The sequence below is a fragment of the Macrosteles quadrilineatus genome, unplaced genomic scaffold, assembly GCF_028750875.1.
Source record: "Macrosteles quadrilineatus isolate MER2022 unplaced genomic scaffold, UCM_ALF_1.0 Scaffold_21__1_contigs__length_2333173, whole genome shotgun sequence".
In the NCBI taxonomy this organism is placed as follows: Eukaryota; Metazoa; Arthropoda; class Insecta; order Hemiptera; family Cicadellidae; genus Macrosteles; species Macrosteles quadrilineatus.
Window position 1 is genome coordinate 136,646 of NW_026542614.1, and position 18,420 is coordinate 155,065.

The window sequence follows — 18,420 nt, forward strand, 5'->3', positions numbered from 1 at the left end:
GACTGACGATTATTCAAATCAAGAGATAAAGGCCAAAATATTGGAATGAAATTGGCAAAGCGAAGACTGGGAGGTTTTCACCAAAACTAGAAAAACTTGTCCGGGTAGCCTACTGTACCTCCGATGGTCATTAAAGATGACATTGAATGTCTCTCTTGTCAGTCTGTTTGATAACGTCGGATGTGTCCACTATCGAGGCGATTAGGCCTAGAGGTTTCTTATGTTTCTTTCTCAGCAGTTCGAATAGCTGGATTTGGACAACCCCAGCTATACAACCGAGCTCCACCGTGTCCATCCCGTGTCTGAACCACCTTGCCTGACAGGTTTGTAATTTGCACAAAATGTTGGCGCAGACACACGAAGGTCCCCTCGCGAAATTCACGTAGAATGAGCCTTGAGCTGCATATTTTGGTCAATTCAACTTAATATAGCTTTATTAACTTATATGTTTGCCAAGGAATATATCTCTAAATTTGTCTCTCTAAAGCTCTTTCAGATACTCTTTTACACGACCTATATTTTACTAGGCCTATTACCACAACTAACTTAAGCCAATACAAAAGCTAAGGCTTAAAATTATTACCTTGGTAATCTCCAAATTCCATTTTAATGTGTCTCAGGATTCTTATCAGTGATGTAAAATAGTACCTAAGTTACTTTTAGGACTTAGATATATAGGTAGGTCTACCTTGTTTAACGTAAAAAATATCTTTTTACAAAATCCACTTATTTTGTTTTGAATTGAAAATCACAACCACATTGCCAAGCCAAGAATGCCAAGCCAGAAGAAGCCACAACAACATTTTGAATTCGTTTCGTTTGATTTTCTCCTTTTACTTCTTCCTTGATAGCTATAACCAGTATAATAGGAATAACTTGACAACAAGAACAAACGAAAACACAAAAAACTGAGCAAATAATAATGAAAAATCTTTGCAAATAGTTAACATTGAATATAGTTGTGTAGTCAATAATAAAAAATAACAAAAATAATAATAACAGTAATTATTATTAACAATAGTAATAAATACAATAACAATAATAAATAACAATAGTAATGAATAATATGGCAGTATTGAATAATAATAATTAAGCTCCAGCCCTTCATTTAATTTAGCCCTGGAAGGGTTAATTTCCGTTATATAACATTTAATTGAGTGTTTAATAGTGTAACTGTCCTTAATTCCATATTGTATTATTTTTGGAAATAGAGAAATAGACAAAATTTAATTCTTACATTAATTTTACAAATAAAATATTGATGAAAGGTCGTCGTCTGTGGGTGTGGAACCAATGATGCTGGCAACATTTCCTTTCTGTATGGCCATGGCAATTTGTTGAACTAGGTGTTGAATAATAATAGTAATAAATAACAATAGTAATAAATAAAAATAGCAATAAATAAATAAACTGATATGTTAGTTCATCTATGGCTAAGTATAGCCTGTAGGAGGGTTGAGTTGGTTACACTGGTTAGTACATAGTCTATGGACTATGTTTATGGTAATATCAATATCATAATAGGATTGATCAAACATGCTCTCTAGCACCATATGTCCCATAAGATAACATGCCGACAGCCGTATTTTAGCCGTTACCAGCTCATTATTTCGCGTATTATTTATTTAAATTAAAATTTATGAACATAAATTCATCGAAAGATTGAAAATAAAACATAGGCTATAGAATTGAAAACCAAAACAATATTTAAATTGAAAATAAATTTTTCAATTTAACACGTGGTCCGTGGACACCGATAGGCGCGACTGCCATAGTGCCATTGTTTCAAATGGACTTACCAGGAGCTGCGATTCCCCGTCGACAATTCCAAGAATAGTGGTAACTCCCTTCTGTGATTGTGGTCTGTGGACGTGGACACCCGCCCTTGATGAATGATGACTGCGCCGACTGTGGGCTGCAGCATAACGGAACGTGATGATCAGATTATAACCAATGGGAACAAGCCGACTGGTCGGGTTACCTCGTTACCTACAACAAATTTCGATTCGAGTTTTTTGTTTGTTTTGTTCTTTGTTGTCTGTTAGTTCTAGTTGTCAGTTGTCATGTTGTGTTGTGTTGCGTCTTGTGTGATGTGAACGTGAAGGTGAGGTGAAATGTTCATTTTATTCGCTTGCCATTAAACAATTACTTACTTTAGTTTTAGATGTTTTATCGGTGGGAGTTTTGTTTCAAACGTAAAAAAAACCATTAGCCACCATGTCTATATATTTGTTTCAATACTGGTACATTAATTAATTGCTAAATAATTTAGGCCTATAACTTAAACTCTCAATAATTGTGAATTAATTAATGATCATTATATTAGGTTGTGTTGAGCCAAGGCTTTTTAGAACTTTTTATATTAATACACTTAGCCTACCTAACTTATTTGAAGATAGTTAACCATAAAATTAAATCTTGAATAGCCTACCCTACGGCCTTCATAGCCTATTCAAAACTAAAAGTTGATAATGTTAGCTTCGTAAGGTTATGCTTTTGGTGTTAGTCTATGGTTTGTCGTTGGCGTAACCAACGAGGTGGGTCTCATCTGGCATTTCGAGTCTTAGCAGACTGTCGTAAGGCACGTTCCAAAGATCGGAGACTAGGATCTATCCCTGTGCATACCGGAGAAGTTATATAGGGATGCTGATCCTTGGTGGTGTCAATAAGCAATAAGTTAAATGGTTCTAGAGGTAGCCTAGGACTTGATCATTTGTAGGAGGTAGGGAGGAACTCGGAACACTAGCAAGATCTTGCCTCGCTTGTCTTTACTAACTTAGTACAAGATCCACGCTGTGCTTTGGGCACCTAAAAAAACCAAAACAATTTTTAAGTTACCACATTTAACAATCTGCATGTGTTCATGTTCCCTACGTTCGGTTGACTGTGATTTCTGGATTTGTTTTAGCACGTTGCATACCTCATAATTTAGTCTGCCAAATTCCTCATACAGTTGAAGCTACTTGCATAAGAAATACATTTTTTGCTAAATTTACCTCTCTACAAAGACCTGTGTCTGAGTGGCTGCAACACTGAGACTATTTATTTATTTTTAGTCTGCACTTAAGTATCTGTCCTACACTGATTCAAATTAATATAGCCTACTTATCGATAGATATAAGTTATCGAATAATCTGAACAACGATATTTTTTATTCAAATGAGCAGGGAAGTTGGAACAGATACTAAAGTGCAGCCGATTTTTACCATGTTTATAAATGTATTGTCCAACTTTTCTGTTTACCAACCTGGACATATCCTATTCATGTCGGAAGAGAATTTACCGTACGTTTTTATTTTTAGGCTATAACCCAAATAGCTAACACATCTTCATTGTGTATGTTTGCGTTGATTCTGATATTTTAGAACAAAACTTAAAGTTAAGTCTGCAGTACACATTAGCCTAGTTTTATTACATCCCATTTATTTAAATCTAGTAAATTAAATAACTTAAGTTAGGTACTCTTTAAGTGCATGGATTTAAAAAATGATTTAATAAGATACCGGTAGGCCTAGGCCTAATGTAAAATTATGCAGGCTAACTGCAAATGCCTGAAGTTTGTCACCGCTGAAAATAAAAAAGGAAGCAGGAATCCTAATTCCTCCTGGTACCGGTACTGTTTCTGTTAAAAGAATTTAAGAGAATAATGAATAGAGAAAGATATAGTGCGATTTGGCTATAAACATTTCACCGTTATGTCACGGCCACCTTTAACTCCAGGCCGCAACTTTTGTTGCAGAAAACCCACTTCAGTAATTTAATTTTAACAAATGGATGGGGAAACAATCAGCACCAACACATCTGTTGATGACAAAACTGAGGATTTTTGTGAAAACCCCATACGGGACACTTTGGCAGAAGGTTTGATGTGTCTCCTGAAACCTACAATCGACCAGCTAGATGAGAGGGTTCGTGCTACCAGGTTTGTACTGTGCATTTACAAGTACCGATACTTGCGTTAATTTAAAAATGGTGAAGCCCTTCATCTTTGTTATTTTACTCTTATGGTGATGAGTTTAAATTAACTTAAATAACTTAACTTAGTTACTTTGAACATTTTGTTGTATGTACCTATGTACAATGGGGAAGAATAAAATAATCAATCTTAAAGCTGATAGCTCCAGTAATGTTAATTAAACTTTAAATAGGTTGAGCAACATTTTTCTTTCAACATTCCTATTAATTAGTCCTTGCTTTATCAGTCTTGTTTTGTCAGAATGAATCTATCGCCTTCTTCACAAATAACAGATTGGGCGATGCTATTATAGGCTACTTCATACCATAGACAATAGAGTAAATATAGACTGTCAAAGAAAGGTTTTGCGATCTGCCGCTAGAGCGTTATCGCCGTTCGATATCGGTTATCGGTATTCTATTTGGTTTCATCGTTGCCAGCTGTTAACTAGCACTACCACTCTTGCAAACTAAATGCTTACTATAGGCTATCGCTAGTATCGTCTTCTGCAATCGTGTCAAAATCATGAACATCCTCCGCGGCTGTGTAGACATCATTGAATGCCGTGGTCCTGAAACGTCATCATCGTCCACGATTGCGGCAAAATTGAGAACATCTTCAGCGGCCGTGTACTGTAGACATTATCGTCTTGCGCGATCGTAGAAAAGCGATCATTTTTTACCGCGGTCACAAAAACGTCTAGCACAGTCGCAGTTTAAGAACATCTCCCGCGGTCGTGTAGACACCATCATCGTCTTGCGCCATCACGGAAACGTGATCGTTGTCCAGCACGATCGCGATATAATCATTAAATTTCCCGACTTTGATATCAAAATAAAGACTAAATCCCAACTTTTCAAGACCATTTTGAAATTCAAAACTAATACCTGACTTTCCCGTTTTCCCCGACTACTAGACACCCTAGTTAATTAGTTTTTGACCTTGCAAATATAAAACAAAATCTTCCAATAAACCACTTCCTAATAAATATTATGGATTAATAAAGAAAAACTTTGAATCATTGTAATGAAACTACAAAAGTATAACAAATATACGTTTAAAAAAATACAATAAATTACTATATTAAATATTAAATAAGTCAGTAAATTCTAATTCCGGGGAATTCCTCCAAAGTTGGCAACACTACTCCCAACTACCAAGTTGTTATGGAAACGGTCGCTAGCGCTTGATGCTGCAGCGGTGTATTACCCCTAGCGGTCGGCGCCGGAATATACGCTAACCGCAGCACAGCTGACAGTCTATATTTATTTCTTTTTGTCTATGTTCATACCCAGCTATTATAGGATTATAATCTTACTTCCAAACAGGATATAACATGTGTTACTTTGTTACAGAGTAAGTCAGCTGGAGTTAAAGCAACAGATTGATGATCTTTCTGAAGAGTTGAAAAATATTTCAGCAGAGCAAAGCTGCCCTCTTGCTCTAGAAGCGTATACTAATAAACTTAATAGCACTCGTCATAAGATAACTGTCATAAGCAACATTTTGCAGACTGCTCAGGTAAATGGTCTGAAGCCTATTACATTAGTTTTTTATTGGCTTAGCTTTGACTGACATGAACCGCTTAGAAAACCTGTGAGTGAACTAAATACAAGTATATCCAGCCATTAGTTTCACAAATGTTAAAATGTTAAAATGTTTAGATTTGTTGAAATTTAAGGTTCATACCATTTTTAGTTGCCTAATGTATACCTTTTTGATCTTGATATTTAATTTATTAAATACCTACAAAGTTAGCTGCTAATTTTGAAGAATTGAATTTAAAACTTTTGTGTCTAAAACATAAACTACGGTACCGAATTGTTGCCTAACAGATTTGACAAGCATATAGGCTGTTTTGTTTTTATTTTCTGGAGAATAGGAAAACGTTTTGCTTTCTTTGTATTCTCTGTATTCTCTGTTAGGAATTATTTTAACACTTCTATGCCCGGGTAGGCTAGGGACATTAGTTTGTTAAATCTCACCTGCAAGCGCCAGTGTACTTATAGCGGCACTTGTCACATTCAGAGCTACAGACTGATGAAATTTGGTATGTTGGTAGTGGTGTCTTCTGGGGGTTTTTTGAATAAAATAATATAAAAGGTGGATTTTCACAAAAACGGCTTTAACAATTTAGTCCTTAACAATATGGTCCTTTTAACTCTGAACAAAACAGTGCTGTAAAAATTGCAATTTAAGAGTTATTGCAACTTCAGTGATTCTCCCTATAAATATCATAGTTACTCCCACCGCTTAACCAAAAGGGTTGTTGATAAACTAATGGGAGAAAGTATATGTCGAATTGCTGATACCGTTTATTTCCACTTAATAGTTCTCAGAACAGTTTGTTGTAATTGCGTGTTTATTTTTTTCATCTAGGCCTACATGCAAACAAAAACATAATTGACATCATTTTTTGTATTGAAGCTGTAAAGGGTGAATTATAAACTTCTGATTTTGTTATAGGAAAGACTACATAAAATCCAGCAACACAGTAAGCAGGAAGCTGATCGGCTTAAGACATTAATGGAACCTACATCCAAACCTAGTTCTGGAGAAACACTATAATTTCAGAACAAGCCCCGTAAGTATTAGTTTTCCAACTAAGACATTTTTTCGACGTCAGTGGCATTTTTAAGTCAATTCAAAGCAAACAATTGGTTTCAAAGGATTTTGCACTTGGAAAGCGGTCCAACCAAACCCATTAAAGTTTTGTGGACGTGCTGGGGGTCGTGCACAAAGTTCCGCATCCAAAGTCCGAGACACTAACCGTCAGGCTAGCAACACACCCACATAAAATTCCACCTAGATTTACAAGATTGGTTCATGGGCATGACAGTTTGTTATGGCTTTGAGTTAAATGATAAGACTTTTTGAAACTATTGAAGAAAGTTAACAAAAACAAACATCTTTATATATATACTCCAGCTTTGGTATACCACGCCCATATGTAATAGTAAAGTGGTACATTACCATGTGCTTCGTCTGACTAATTAAACCAACCTAACCTACCGTATCACGTACCACTTCTTTAATTTGAGGTGTTTACTCAAGGGAGGTATATATGAGCCTACGATGACAGCTGTGGGCTTCTGATTAGCTGAGGGAACACCATTACCACAACGATACGGTGTGGAGCCATCGGCCTCGGTGGTCCAATGGATAGCGTGCCGGGCTGATAAGCTGAAGGTCCCAGGTTCGAATTCCATCGGTAGCATTAAAAATTCTGTCGAATATTTTTTTCATTATCAGCAAGTTTGGTTAGGTTATGACAGTTTAATTTATAATTAAAACATTATCAAATTGAATTTGAGCCATTTCTAGTTTTATTTTATGAACAGAACAATTTTTTTTTATTATTATGAAAAGGTTATGACAGTTTAATTTTATAATAAAAAGATTATAAAATTGAATTGAGGCATTTATAATTTTATTTTATGAAATGAACTATTTTTTCGATTAATAAACCTTCATTATAGCCAAGTGCTCTCTACTACAGCGCTGTTTTGTAGGAATTTTGAACTAATATGCCTCATTTATACCTCCCGTAAGTCAGACCCTTAATTTGAAGGTATCATGTGAATGGAAATTTGGTACCTAGGCACACCAACATTTTGATTTTTAAGAATTATAAATAAATTAGTAGTTAATTAATAACGAGACAGGTCCAAATTAAATAGTATGAACTGGATAGCTGACAAAAAATGTTTACATGCTCAAACACCTTGCTTGAGGAACCTGTTATGTAAACTCATGGTATCCATTCTAACAAAGATATTCCCTTAAATAGATTAGATACATGTTTTCTAATTTTGATCCCAATTTTGTTAATAGGCTACAATTTTCAAAACATAATAATTGTGATTTATTTATAAATAATTAACTACACCATCCGTTACACTTACAGCAAGCAATGGAAACACCCAAGTGGAACTTTGAAAGTACATCAGATGTTTATGAACCGGCCGAAGACAGTTTCCTGCTGCTGGATGCCCTGGAGGAAGACCTTCATAACATTCGCGAACTCTGTCCTAAAGTCATTGTGGAGATCGGAAGTGGTTCTGGTGTTATAATCACTGCTTTAGCCAACGTTTTGAGAACCTCTGCCTTCTGCCTCGCCATCGATATAAACAACAGCGCCTGTGCGGTTACAAAGGAAACATCAACATTGAATTCTGTTGAGGTAAGATGAATATTTAAAGCTAAGTAATAATTTTGAAACCAAATTCTCTGAACCATGCAACCGATTTATCTTTTCTGTTAATTAAATATTTGAGATATTTAGTTGAGATACTTTCTAGTTTGATTTGTGATTTAATTGTTCTGTAGGTTATTTGATCAGTAAGCTTTGTTTCCTTTTAAAATCAAATTAATATTTTTTTTGTTTTTTATACACTCTTAGACTTTTTTCTGTTTTTGCTGCACGGTTAATTCTTTTATAATTTTTGAATTTTTTATAACCTGTTGTACGTAGTTTAGGATTGGCGAATATTTAAGAATCTATCCGTAGGTAAGTTCCTGCATCATAAACAATTGTTGCTGTTTACGACATGCTGTTACTTTTCTTGTAATTATTTTGTTCTGCATTTTCCATTGGTTGACCATATTTCATTATTAAAATAAATTAGTAAAATAGATCATGTTATGTTTTGCATTAACCTAATCTCAGGTAGGCCTAGTTTTTAAAAATGTATTCCTTTCAGGTTTTATTGTTTTAAAAAGCAATCAAATATTAAGTAATGCAAGTTGACTCATCTGCAGGTAGACGTGGTGCAAGGAGATCTGTTAAGCTGTGTCAAGGCGTGTGGTGTGATTGATGTGTTGATATTCAACCCTCCGTACGTTGTCACACCCGATGACGAGATAGCAGGTTCTATCCAGAGATCTTGGGCAGGTGGAGCTAACGGGAGACTGGTCATTGACAGGTAAATACATATTCAACTGTTGCGTGTACGCAAGAATGGCTGTAGTTATTCAAGGAAAATATTTTATCCTGTTTGTTTGCTATCATACATCAAAGTGTTCCTCTTAGTTTTCCACTAGTTGCGGCAAGTTTCTTGGACAGGTATGGCTTTCCTGTAGTTTGTGTCACGTTTCTTGACTTTATGTCCGATCATTGAAATGAAATATTCAAAATCACTACTGGTCATTCTCATAAAGGGCTCCGACACCCTTTACTCTACTGACTATTTTGCACTAATTCTTTGGCTACAAGTTTTCCACTAGTTGCTCTAAATTAAAGAGGAGTAACTGTTGGTTTTCCACAAAAAATCTTCCACTAGTTTCTCAAATTTGTTAAGAGTAACATTTAGTTTTAAACTTTTGGTTGTCAACTTTTAGTTGTCAACATTGGTGTAAACGCGCCTTAAGGGTGCCAATAGCAATAGGTTAATTTTTTCAGCTGACACATTTGATTGAGCAACTGTGGTGCATCATAAGGTCCGAGTGTTCTTATGGCCATGCTAAAAAATAAAGTAGGCCTGGGCCTACCAAAATATTTGTTTAAAAATTGTTCATTAGGTGCACCTTGTGATGCGTCGGTGCCTGAAAGGAAATTCTCATTACCGGTTTTAGGGAAAAGTACGGTTCTGAGTACCAAAGTTAAATTGTCAGCACCATTTTAGGCCTTAGTGTGCTCTGTGATATAATAACTCAGCCGATGGTGGCTATACGGTGGGAGCATATACTTATGGCTATCTAACTTACAACTGTCCAATTTCCAAACAAACAAAAAAGATGATTCTTGGCTTTTTATATTGTGTGTTCTTTAAATAATTCAGGCCCTTGATTTTCGTTCTCATGTTTCAGATTGATTGAACAGATGAATCCACACCTTTCTCCAAAATCGTTTTTTTACCTTGTACTTATAAAAGAAAATAATCCTGAAGAAGTTCTTGTTAATATGATGGAAAAAGGGTTCACTGGAAAACAGCTGAAGTTCCGAAAAGTTAGGGGTGAGCAACTGTCAGTCTTTAGATTCACAAAGATATAAAATGTGTAAGTGTGATTTCAAATTGTATATTACTACAGTCTAACCTTGATATAACGAACCTTGATATAACGAATTCCTTGATATAACGAATTTTTTTTAATCCCCTAGAACTCTCCATAAGACACAATGTATATTTTACCTCTACATAACGAACAAACCATAACAACCACCTTGATTTAACGAATTTTTCGTGATTTCGGCTAAAATAAGACACCTCAATATAACGAATTTATCATTGTCAGAACCTCTACATAGCGAATTTAACCTCTGCATAACGAATTGTCTATGTCTTTCCCTCGATATAACAAATCCCCCACCCAATTATTGTTTTGGGAAAAACTGTGTCTTTATCAAATGAAATGGAAAGGTCACGTCATCGCTTGCGCTAACATTCGTCTGCTCCGTTTTACACATCTCTGTCTGCTGTCGCTGCGCGCGCTATGTTGCAACTGAGAACTGATTTCATTCACTGATGACGACGTAATGTTTAGTAAGCTGTGATTGGGCGATATGGGATAACTATGGGGAATTGTACAATTTTTGGATAAAGAGAAACCTAAGAAAGAATATAAACACAAAAGCAAAGAGAAAGAATAGCTACATCGTTATTTTAACATTTCTTTTACGAGTTTTTTTATTATCCTAAAGTTGGCTATGATTATACACTTTTATAATGACTTATCTAATAATTTATTGTTTTCAATACGATTTGTTTCAACTAGCAACACCAATGCTGATTATTATTGACATTCCTCTGTTGTAATAAATCAGTACCGTACTGTAAGTAGCCTACCGGCCTATCGCGAGCAGTAGCTTACAAAGCTTTCTACTGTTTGTTTTGTTCTTTACATGGTTTATGACTACACAATACAGTGTTTGGCTAGGTTTTAGGAGGATTAGAACAAGCTGTGATTTTAAACTTACAATTTTTTACCTGTACCAAGGTCAATGCCATTGTCATGATTGTGCAATATTCAAGATCCCTCCCCTTTATTATGCCGGATAATTTAGGTTCTACTGTACAATGTAAACACTGTACTGTAAAGTAGTGTAGCCTATGCTACTTTAATTGTACTGTATTTTAATGAGGTCAAATCCCGACCTATATTGACCATCGATGTTGACCGACGCTAATTCTGAACCTCGACTTAGCGGAAATTCCTGCAAACCTAACCTCTATATAACGAACCTCGTTTTAACGAAATCCTTGATATAACGAATATTCAGTTCGGTCCCTTCAGATTCGTTATACTGAGGTTGGACTGTATTTTTTTGTTGGCTTTTTTCGGCTAGCCACAAGTAACTTCTTACGAAAATGGACTCAAAACCATGTGATGTTAAATTTTTAATGGTATAAGTAAACCAAAGAAGTGAGATTTGGATATCTAAATATTAGTGCAATCCTTTTGCTTTGGACTTGCACTACAGTATTTAATAGTGTGAAGTGGTGTATATTATTTTGTTTTGTTAATTAATTATTAAGATTAAATTTATATTATGGGACACCTGATTTAATCATTTTACCAACTTCCAAAAATAACTAATGACTAATAATGACTAATAACTAACTAACTAAAGAAATAGCTATGTTACAATAGATAGAGAGAGAGAGAAATTCTTTATTTACAACAAATTATTTTTCCTACAGTCACCCGACAAAGTTGGCTTCCTTATACTGTTTATAGTACAGAAAGCTGCTAATTGCTGCATATTTATACTTTGTCGTACGGTTTATACTTTGGCGCACATCAGGATTCCAACGAAACACAAAACAGCGTGGTTCTATTATGCATGTAATCCGTGTACGCTTGGAAATAGGTTGGCAACACTTAAAGATAATAATACTATGAGCAGCTGATTGACTATTATAACTACGATTTAACCTGTCATTTCGTGTTTATAGTTTCGGTATTTCTGAACTTTATGGACTTTTCTTTTATTAAAACATTCCTACAATCTTAATAAACAAGAAAATACCTTTAAACCATTTTTTTTAGGCGCGGAAACCACTTCAAATTACAAAAACATACGGAACTATATTCTCAAGTCGCGGAGCACATTTCTTGCCGAGGAAAAATAGCGGAGTGATACGGACCGGGTACTACTTTCTCTAGGGCACCTATTTGTGTTGTCAGCTGAACCTAAAAACGTTTTGTATAGTGTTTGAAAGACTAATTATTTATATGCTTTATAGTGACTGTAGGAAAAATAATGTGTAACACGAGTGCAAAAGGCCTTTGATGCACTCGAGATCATCATTGTAAACATTGCTCTCGTGTGCAGCAAAGTGCCACTTTGCCCACTAAGTTACACAAATAACTATTGCAGCATATCATGTAGCAAATAAAAATATCACATGAGTCACAATGACCTGTGCGTGATAGAGCAATACTTTTACTGTCAATAGTTTCATGTCTTTTTGATCATATTGACATGTCTCTGATTGGTTAGATAATTATTTTTATCAATCAGCACAATCTGATTGTGCCTAGTTGTTCTTAAAAATTGTAAATACACCGTTTATTAGCTTTTTAAGAGTTTATTATTATTTTCACTGTGGCTGGTTCCAGTACTTCATATCAAGATAAACACTTGAGAGTTTTTTATTCAAAATACATTCCCAAATCCTTGGGCATAATAGTTTTAGCGAATTTCCCATATAGGGAATAAGCTATTACCGTAGGTCTCATGGTGAGACCTGGACCCGGGACCGATTTAGTTTTTCGTTTTGAGGTCCCCAGAGGCCAAAAACACCATCCGTTCAAATTCATATATATATATATTTATTTATATATATATATTTATATATGTGTCCGTTAGCGCGATAACTCGAGCAAAAATGATCCGATTTTGATGAAATTTGGTATAAACATGTAAACCTACATTTATTCAAACGAGTTCACGAACCAGCATGATCGGACTATGGGAACAGGGGTTTATGGGGTAAAAATGGGTTTTTCTAATTTTTCACCCTGAAAACATAAAATTTTGCAATTTCTTTCTAAACCATTTTGTAGAGCTCAAAAAAACGAATAATTTAGTATATTGAAGCATTGTTGCATGCCTAACGGTTACAGAAAAATCGCAAAATAATGTAAATTTAAAATTACCATGTTATTCTTATGGAGAATAAATACAGTGTTGTAGCTTGCTTGTGTATGGACATATATTAATGAAATTTTGTTTACTTCATACTGAGCTATTAATATTTCAATAAAACCCCCCTATTTTCTTCCCTGTAGCAGCAAACCTAAGTACTCATTAATATTAATGATGTTTAAATCTATATATTAATTTGAAACTGTTTTTCTTTGTCATAGCTATTTTGAGAGAACGGCTGGGTGTAGAAACTCGGTAGAGGTGTCTAAAGAAAGGCCTTCGTCTGTAGATGAGCCATCAAAAGAGAAACATGGTGAATTCCCTTGGGGCTCTGCCCCAGTGGCCTTTAAATTCCTATCCCATGTTATTCTTTTGGAGGAAAACGGGGTTTTTGTCATAGCTAATTTGAGAGAACGGCTGGGCGTAGAAACTTTGTAGGGGTATCTAAAGAAAGGTCTTGGTCTGTAGATGAGCCATCAAAAGAGGAACGAGGTAAATTCCCTTGAGGCTCTGCCCCAGAAGCCTTTAAAGTTGCCTCTTAAGATTTGTTTACATTACGGCCATATGCATAATTCTACATTACTTTTTAATGAAACAGCTGTTAATATTTAAATTGTGATTTATTGAATTTGTCAAAATGAAGTACAGTAGCCTATTTGCAATGGGTTTTTCTGATTTTAAATTGGATTTTCTTCTGCATCGATTCATGTTTTGCAATATAATGTTCTATTACCAAATCAGTGGAAAATCCTAATATCACAGTAACTCTTAAAATTATTCCTTTTGGAGTTAACTTATATCTATTGTATGGGTTGGTTTCTGCCTTTTTTACCACTTCTTGGTGATTGTACGTAGGTGATATTCGTTGGCATATTGCATCTGTAGACGAAACTTGGGTTGGTGTAATTATTACAATGGAAAAGAGCGAGAAATCCTGGCCAATTTGATATAGGCTAAAAATAAAACTGAATTAACACTGTTCTACATTTCTTGAGCAATCATCAAAATAATCAATTTGCAAACAATGGAAACATGGAAAAAGTCATAGAACACAACCAAGAAGAAGAAATAGAAATAATTTTTTTTTTCATTTATAATCGTTGTCATAGACAACCTAATGCGGCTATGAGAGGGGAAAATTTTTAGAAAACACTAAAAAACAAGATAAGCTTTTTGAAAAAAGATAAGATATTTACAAAAGATATTGATTATATCTAACTGTTGTGTAGATCGTGAGTATTTCCATAATCTTTGAGTCGCCTGTAATGCTTCGCAATTGCTCGAATTCGAGCAACAGGTACACTAGTAGGAAATAAATCTGACAATTTTAAGGGAACAATTTAGTGGAATTCCAGCTGTGTATATGGAAATCCGCTTAGTCTGCAGGTTTGCTGCAGCGGGGGTATTTTTAATGTTTATCAATTAGTGTGGAGGTAAATTAGTATAAAATTAGACGATTAATAAAAAAAAGCTTTATTTATTTTACTATCCTACAAATAATATCTTGCTAAATGCACAGTAATATTGTTGCATAAATAAACTAAATTAATCAAAAATATCTTATTTTACCATAAATAAGATAATAGTCTACAATTGCTAAACCGGATGAAATAAATAAAATCCCAATAGAATTATGAGCGACTTAAATCCTAACACTTCAATCTTAAATTACCCTATATACCTTGTGGTTTTGTTGAAAAATAATACCAGCTTTTGTAGATAACTACTTTAGCTTAGTTATCTACTTTATCGTAGACCACAATATAATCAAAGCTATCACCAATTTGTTTGTACTCCTTTAAAATCCATTGGTCATTTTCAAACAAGGGTTGGAATGGATGTGGATTTGTGTGCCGGTGACTTTTAGGTCCAATAATTATTACACACTTTCCGGCAAATGTTGTCAAGTAATCGTGAAATGCTTTGCCATTGTTGAAATAACAAAACATGACAGCAGATTGAGGACGGCGCAAGACAGAAGAACAGTGTGGATCTCCCGTGTAAATGTGAGGAATGTAGGTCTGGATGTAGGGAGAAGTCCACCAGTTCGGGTCCTGTTCAACACCTACCACCTGTAAACCTAAGACAAAAACATGAATGATGAATATCCAGAAGAACTTTACATGCAGACGACAATCTCTGAAAATTAGGCTACAATAATTGCGAGATCAAGATACACATAGTACAACTTCAGTTAACTTTCAATCTCAGTTATCTATCACCTAAAAGTGTGTATTCACTACTTTAAGTTTTTCTGTAGGGCCTTCTTAATAATATTCAGTACCTCATATAAGCATGTATTTAAAGGCCTACTGTAGGTAAAATAGTATGTGTAATTCTAATGTACGCTACGTTATTTCTTTCCAAAATCACTGTAACGGTTCTAATTGATTTAGTAATTTATAAGGAATTTCTGTTATCAGTATATTCAGTTAACCGCCACAATCTCGTTACCGCAGGTGATAGTTACTGTATTATTTTTTCAAAACCCAAGGAATAGAAACAAGCAGCCAAGCTAGATTACAAAAAAATGTTTAATTTGTTTGAAACTAGATTGTATTGGAGAAAACGTGTTATTATCTTTGAATGCTTTTTGTACAGATTTTTTGCTTATTTCTGCACTTGGCTACAAAAAAATTGAAAAATAATTTTATAGGTGCCACATCCTAACTCCAAATAAGTACGTTTAACTTTAGGAAATACCTAATAAGGGTTGCAAGAATTTTAACTTAGGTATTCAATGGACTCAGATTATGTAGGTGTTGTGCTTTAGACTTTTTATTTACAACAGTTTAAATTTTCTACTAAAGACTACAACCTAAACTAATAAATCTAATTCCCTTCCCCCCATCAATCAATGTGGGGAAGTCCAGTTCATAAACTGTACCAGCTAGTAAAGTGGTAATATATTAATTATTTTAAAAACAAATCTTTAAGGCTATCCCTACATCATCTAACCTGTAGCCGAGGCTAGCACCCATTCCAGGAATCCGCTACCACAGCCAATGCTGATCAGAAGGTTGAGTCCGCGGGACTTCATAGCTGCATAGATAAAGTGCAAGTCTGCCAACGTGGGACGTATCCATAATACTGTGTTGTAGTCATCAGAGGTAGTTTGTACATCAAGTGCTGTCTGCCAGTCTCCTGACAATATAATTTCATATTCACATTGGCTACATAAAACTTACTCTATGGATGGTTAATGATTTGGATGGACAGAGTTTATACGGATATGCCTGGATAAACTTTTTTTAGAACTTGATTTTAAAATATTATTGTATATTGTTTAGTAGTGAATCAACACGGGAAATAACTACCTAGAAGTAATTTATACCACTCTATGGATAGGAGTTCTACTCTTGTAAAAAAATACTTTTATAAAATATACTAGCTGTACCCGCGGGCTTTGCCCCGTTTAACTCCTTAAGTATTTGCATGGCTCAATCACGACCTGGTTGAACTTCGTTCACTACGCTCACTCACCTTTAGGTTGGAGCTCGTTCGCTGCCTTCAGGTTAGTTCTTTCGCTACGCTAACTCGCCTCCAGGTTGAAGTTCGTTCGCTACGCTCACTCACCTTATATGGTTGCAAATTAGCTGTTGTCATAAATAAAAAAAATAATAGTGCTGCACCCTGTTGGTAATCCTTGTAACTTTAATGCTATTGAACATATAGAACAGAACCAACTTGTTTAATTGAGACAGCTGTTAAGATTCATTAATTCCTTTTAAATATGAAAAATCATAAGATTAACATGGGAAACTCCAGAGCCACTGGGGCGGAGCCCGAAAGCCCGATGAGAATAAAAACTACTTAGTTTTCCTATTTAATGCCCAAAGAATCGGTGTACCGAATTTCAGCCTCCTAGGTAAATGGGAAGTGGGAGAATTAGTGATGAGTGAGTGAGTCAGTGAGGGCTTTGCCTTTTATAATTTTAGATGCGGTTTTTTAGCCAAACGAACATTTTTTTACTGTCAATTGATGATTTAAAGACGCTTTTTTTAGGATGGACCAGAAATTGCTATTTTTGGCAACTCTTAATTTATTTAAATCACGTGTTAAGCTTTCAACAAGTAACCATATGTTTAAGAAACAAATGTTGTGCCATCCATTGGATACCAAGTACTGTATGTTGGCTTTGGCTGTTTTATAATTGAGTTATGAAGCTATTTCATTGTAGAAATAACAAACATGGAAATACATTTTATAAAATATTTTTAGAATTAATAGGTTACAGACATAGAGAAAATACAGTTTTAATATTACAGAGAAATCTTCTAATTTTCAAAAACATTTTTTGGCCTGCAAACAATATTAAAATCATCTAAAATATATTGTGTGCATTAACTCCTATTGGTAACGGTAATAAGAAAATCCCCTTGTGACTATTGTTTTGGTTGTTGTTTTATAAGTTTACAAAACTATATCCACATTTTTTCCAACTTTAAAAAAAAAACATGTTCAAAGTGTTCTTCCATGTTTTTTTCCTCCACAGTAAATTAGTAACATAGGTACCTTAAATAGTTTAGGGTTTTTAAATTGATAATGCAATTAATACAATTTATGATCCTATTTTAAATCAAAATCAATTATAAAAGTAGTGAATAACAAACCTTGCTTGAAAAGCTGGTTTATTGCTTCCCGGATGCTGGCCATCACTGACCTAGGCCTGGTACAATGGACTCACTGGCACGAGCCCAGCCATTGGCCTAGGCACCTTGGCTATTCTTTTCTAATTTTAGCTCTTAACTTAAACCAGGTGTTTCATTCCCATTTCTTGTCCAAACCAAAATGCCAGTACAATTGCAACCAGTGAAATCCATTTGATTTATGGCGTGTGTTTGAAATATTGAATCAATTATTCTTAGTCAATTTGTAAAGTTTTAAACTAAATTTAAAATTCATAAACTAAAAATTTGAAGTTTAGAAACGCATGGCCTCAATGAAATAATGTATTGAAAAAAATATACTTATAATAATTTAGACGAGGTTTGGCCTTTTAGCCTACGTACATTATCTTGTAGAAATGCAGATTTTAAAGAACAGTAAATTTTTAAGTAAAAAATTGTGTACATTATAAACATATGTATACATGTATTTGTATCTTATGAATAAATCATGCTGGTAAACAAATTTTAAACAAAAGAAAAATTCTGATAGCTGTAGTTTTACGCACATGGCATGCTGTTAAAAAGAACTGATTACAGTAGAACCCCTCGTATTTGGCTACCATGGGATCAAGTTGCTAGCCGGATTACGTTGTTGTTGAATAAACCTATTATAATAATAATACTTTATATCTAATAATAATATGCAATCAGTAAATGTTGCCAAAAGTAAGTAGTGTTTTAAGTAACTTTTAGAATTTTTCTGG

The 18,420-nt window shown here is 34.6% G+C and overlaps 3 protein-coding genes across 4 annotated transcripts; 2 read left to right on the forward strand and 1 right to left on the reverse strand.

Annotated features, from left to right (window-relative positions):
* Positions 1-3,770: 3,770 nt before the first annotated feature.
* LOC129005444 (SNAPIN protein homolog) lies at positions 3,771-6,523 on the forward strand. Its single transcript, XM_054434332.1, has 3 exons — positions 3,771-3,922; positions 5,311-5,476; positions 6,422-6,523. Exons 1-3 carry the CDS (start codon positions 3,771-3,773, stop codon positions 6,521-6,523), a joined length of 420 nt encoding a protein of 139 aa, XP_054290307.1.
* On the forward strand, positions 6,442-11,373 carry LOC129005426 (methyltransferase N6AMT1-like). 2 transcript variants are annotated; one of them, XM_054434313.1, is made up of 4 exons: positions 6,442-6,539; positions 7,863-8,138; positions 8,717-8,880; positions 9,764-11,373. In XM_054434313.1, the coding sequence occupies exons 2-4, from the start codon at positions 7,869-7,871 to the stop codon at positions 9,945-9,947; spliced, it is 618 nt and encodes a 205-aa protein (XP_054290288.1). In that variant the 5' UTR covers positions 6,442-6,539; positions 7,863-7,868; the 3' UTR covers positions 9,948-11,373. The 2 variants fall into 2 exon arrangements, with proteins under 2 accessions (XP_054290288.1, XP_054290289.1); XM_054434314.1 differs by lacking the exon at positions 6,442-6,539 and adding an exon at positions 6,862-7,151.
* Positions 11,374-14,523: 3,150 nt separating this feature from the next.
* Positions 14,524-17,738, reverse strand: LOC129005466 (uncharacterized). The gene is made up of 3 exons (XM_054434358.1): positions 17,660-17,738; positions 16,005-16,190; positions 14,524-15,126 (listed from the first exon to the last, which is right to left on the reverse strand). The coding sequence occupies exons 1-3, from the start codon at positions 17,700-17,702 to the stop codon at positions 14,780-14,782; spliced, it is 576 nt and encodes a 191-aa protein (XP_054290333.1). The 5' UTR covers positions 17,703-17,738; the 3' UTR covers positions 14,524-14,779.
* Between the last annotated feature and the right edge of the window lie 682 nt (positions 17,739-18,420).

Coding starts and splice junctions, on each gene's coding strand:
- LOC129005444 (XM_054434332.1), top strand. CDS start 3,771: ATGGATGGGGAAACAATCAGCACCAACACATCTGTTGATGACAAAACT. Junction 3,923..5,310: donor GAGAGGGTTCGTGCTACCAG/GTTTGTACTGTG, acceptor ACTTTGTTACAG/AGTAAGTCAGCTGGAGTTAA. Junction 5,477..6,421: donor ACATTTTGCAGACTGCTCAG/GTAAATGGTCTG, acceptor ATTTTGTTATAG/GAAAGACTACATAAAATCCA.
- LOC129005426 (XM_054434313.1), top strand. CDS start 7,869: ATGGAAACACCCAAGTGGAACTTTGAAAGTACATCAGATGTTTATGAA. Junction 8,139..8,716: donor CAACATTGAATTCTGTTGAG/GTAAGATGAATA, acceptor ACTCATCTGCAG/GTAGACGTGGTGCAAGGAGA. Junction 8,881..9,763: donor GGGAGACTGGTCATTGACAG/GTAAATACATAT, acceptor CTCATGTTTCAG/ATTGATTGAACAGATGAATC.
- LOC129005466 (XM_054434358.1), bottom strand. CDS start 17,702: ATGGCCAGCATCCGGGAAGCAATAAACCAGCTTTTCAAGCAAG. Junction 16,191..17,659: donor AAACCAGCTTTTCAAGCAAG/GTTTGTTATTCA, acceptor TTATATTGTCAG/GAGACTGGCAGACAGCACTT. Junction 15,127..16,004: donor GGTGCTAGCCTCGGCTACAG/GTTAGATGATGT, acceptor TTTTTGTCTTAG/GTTTACAGGTGGTAGGTGTT.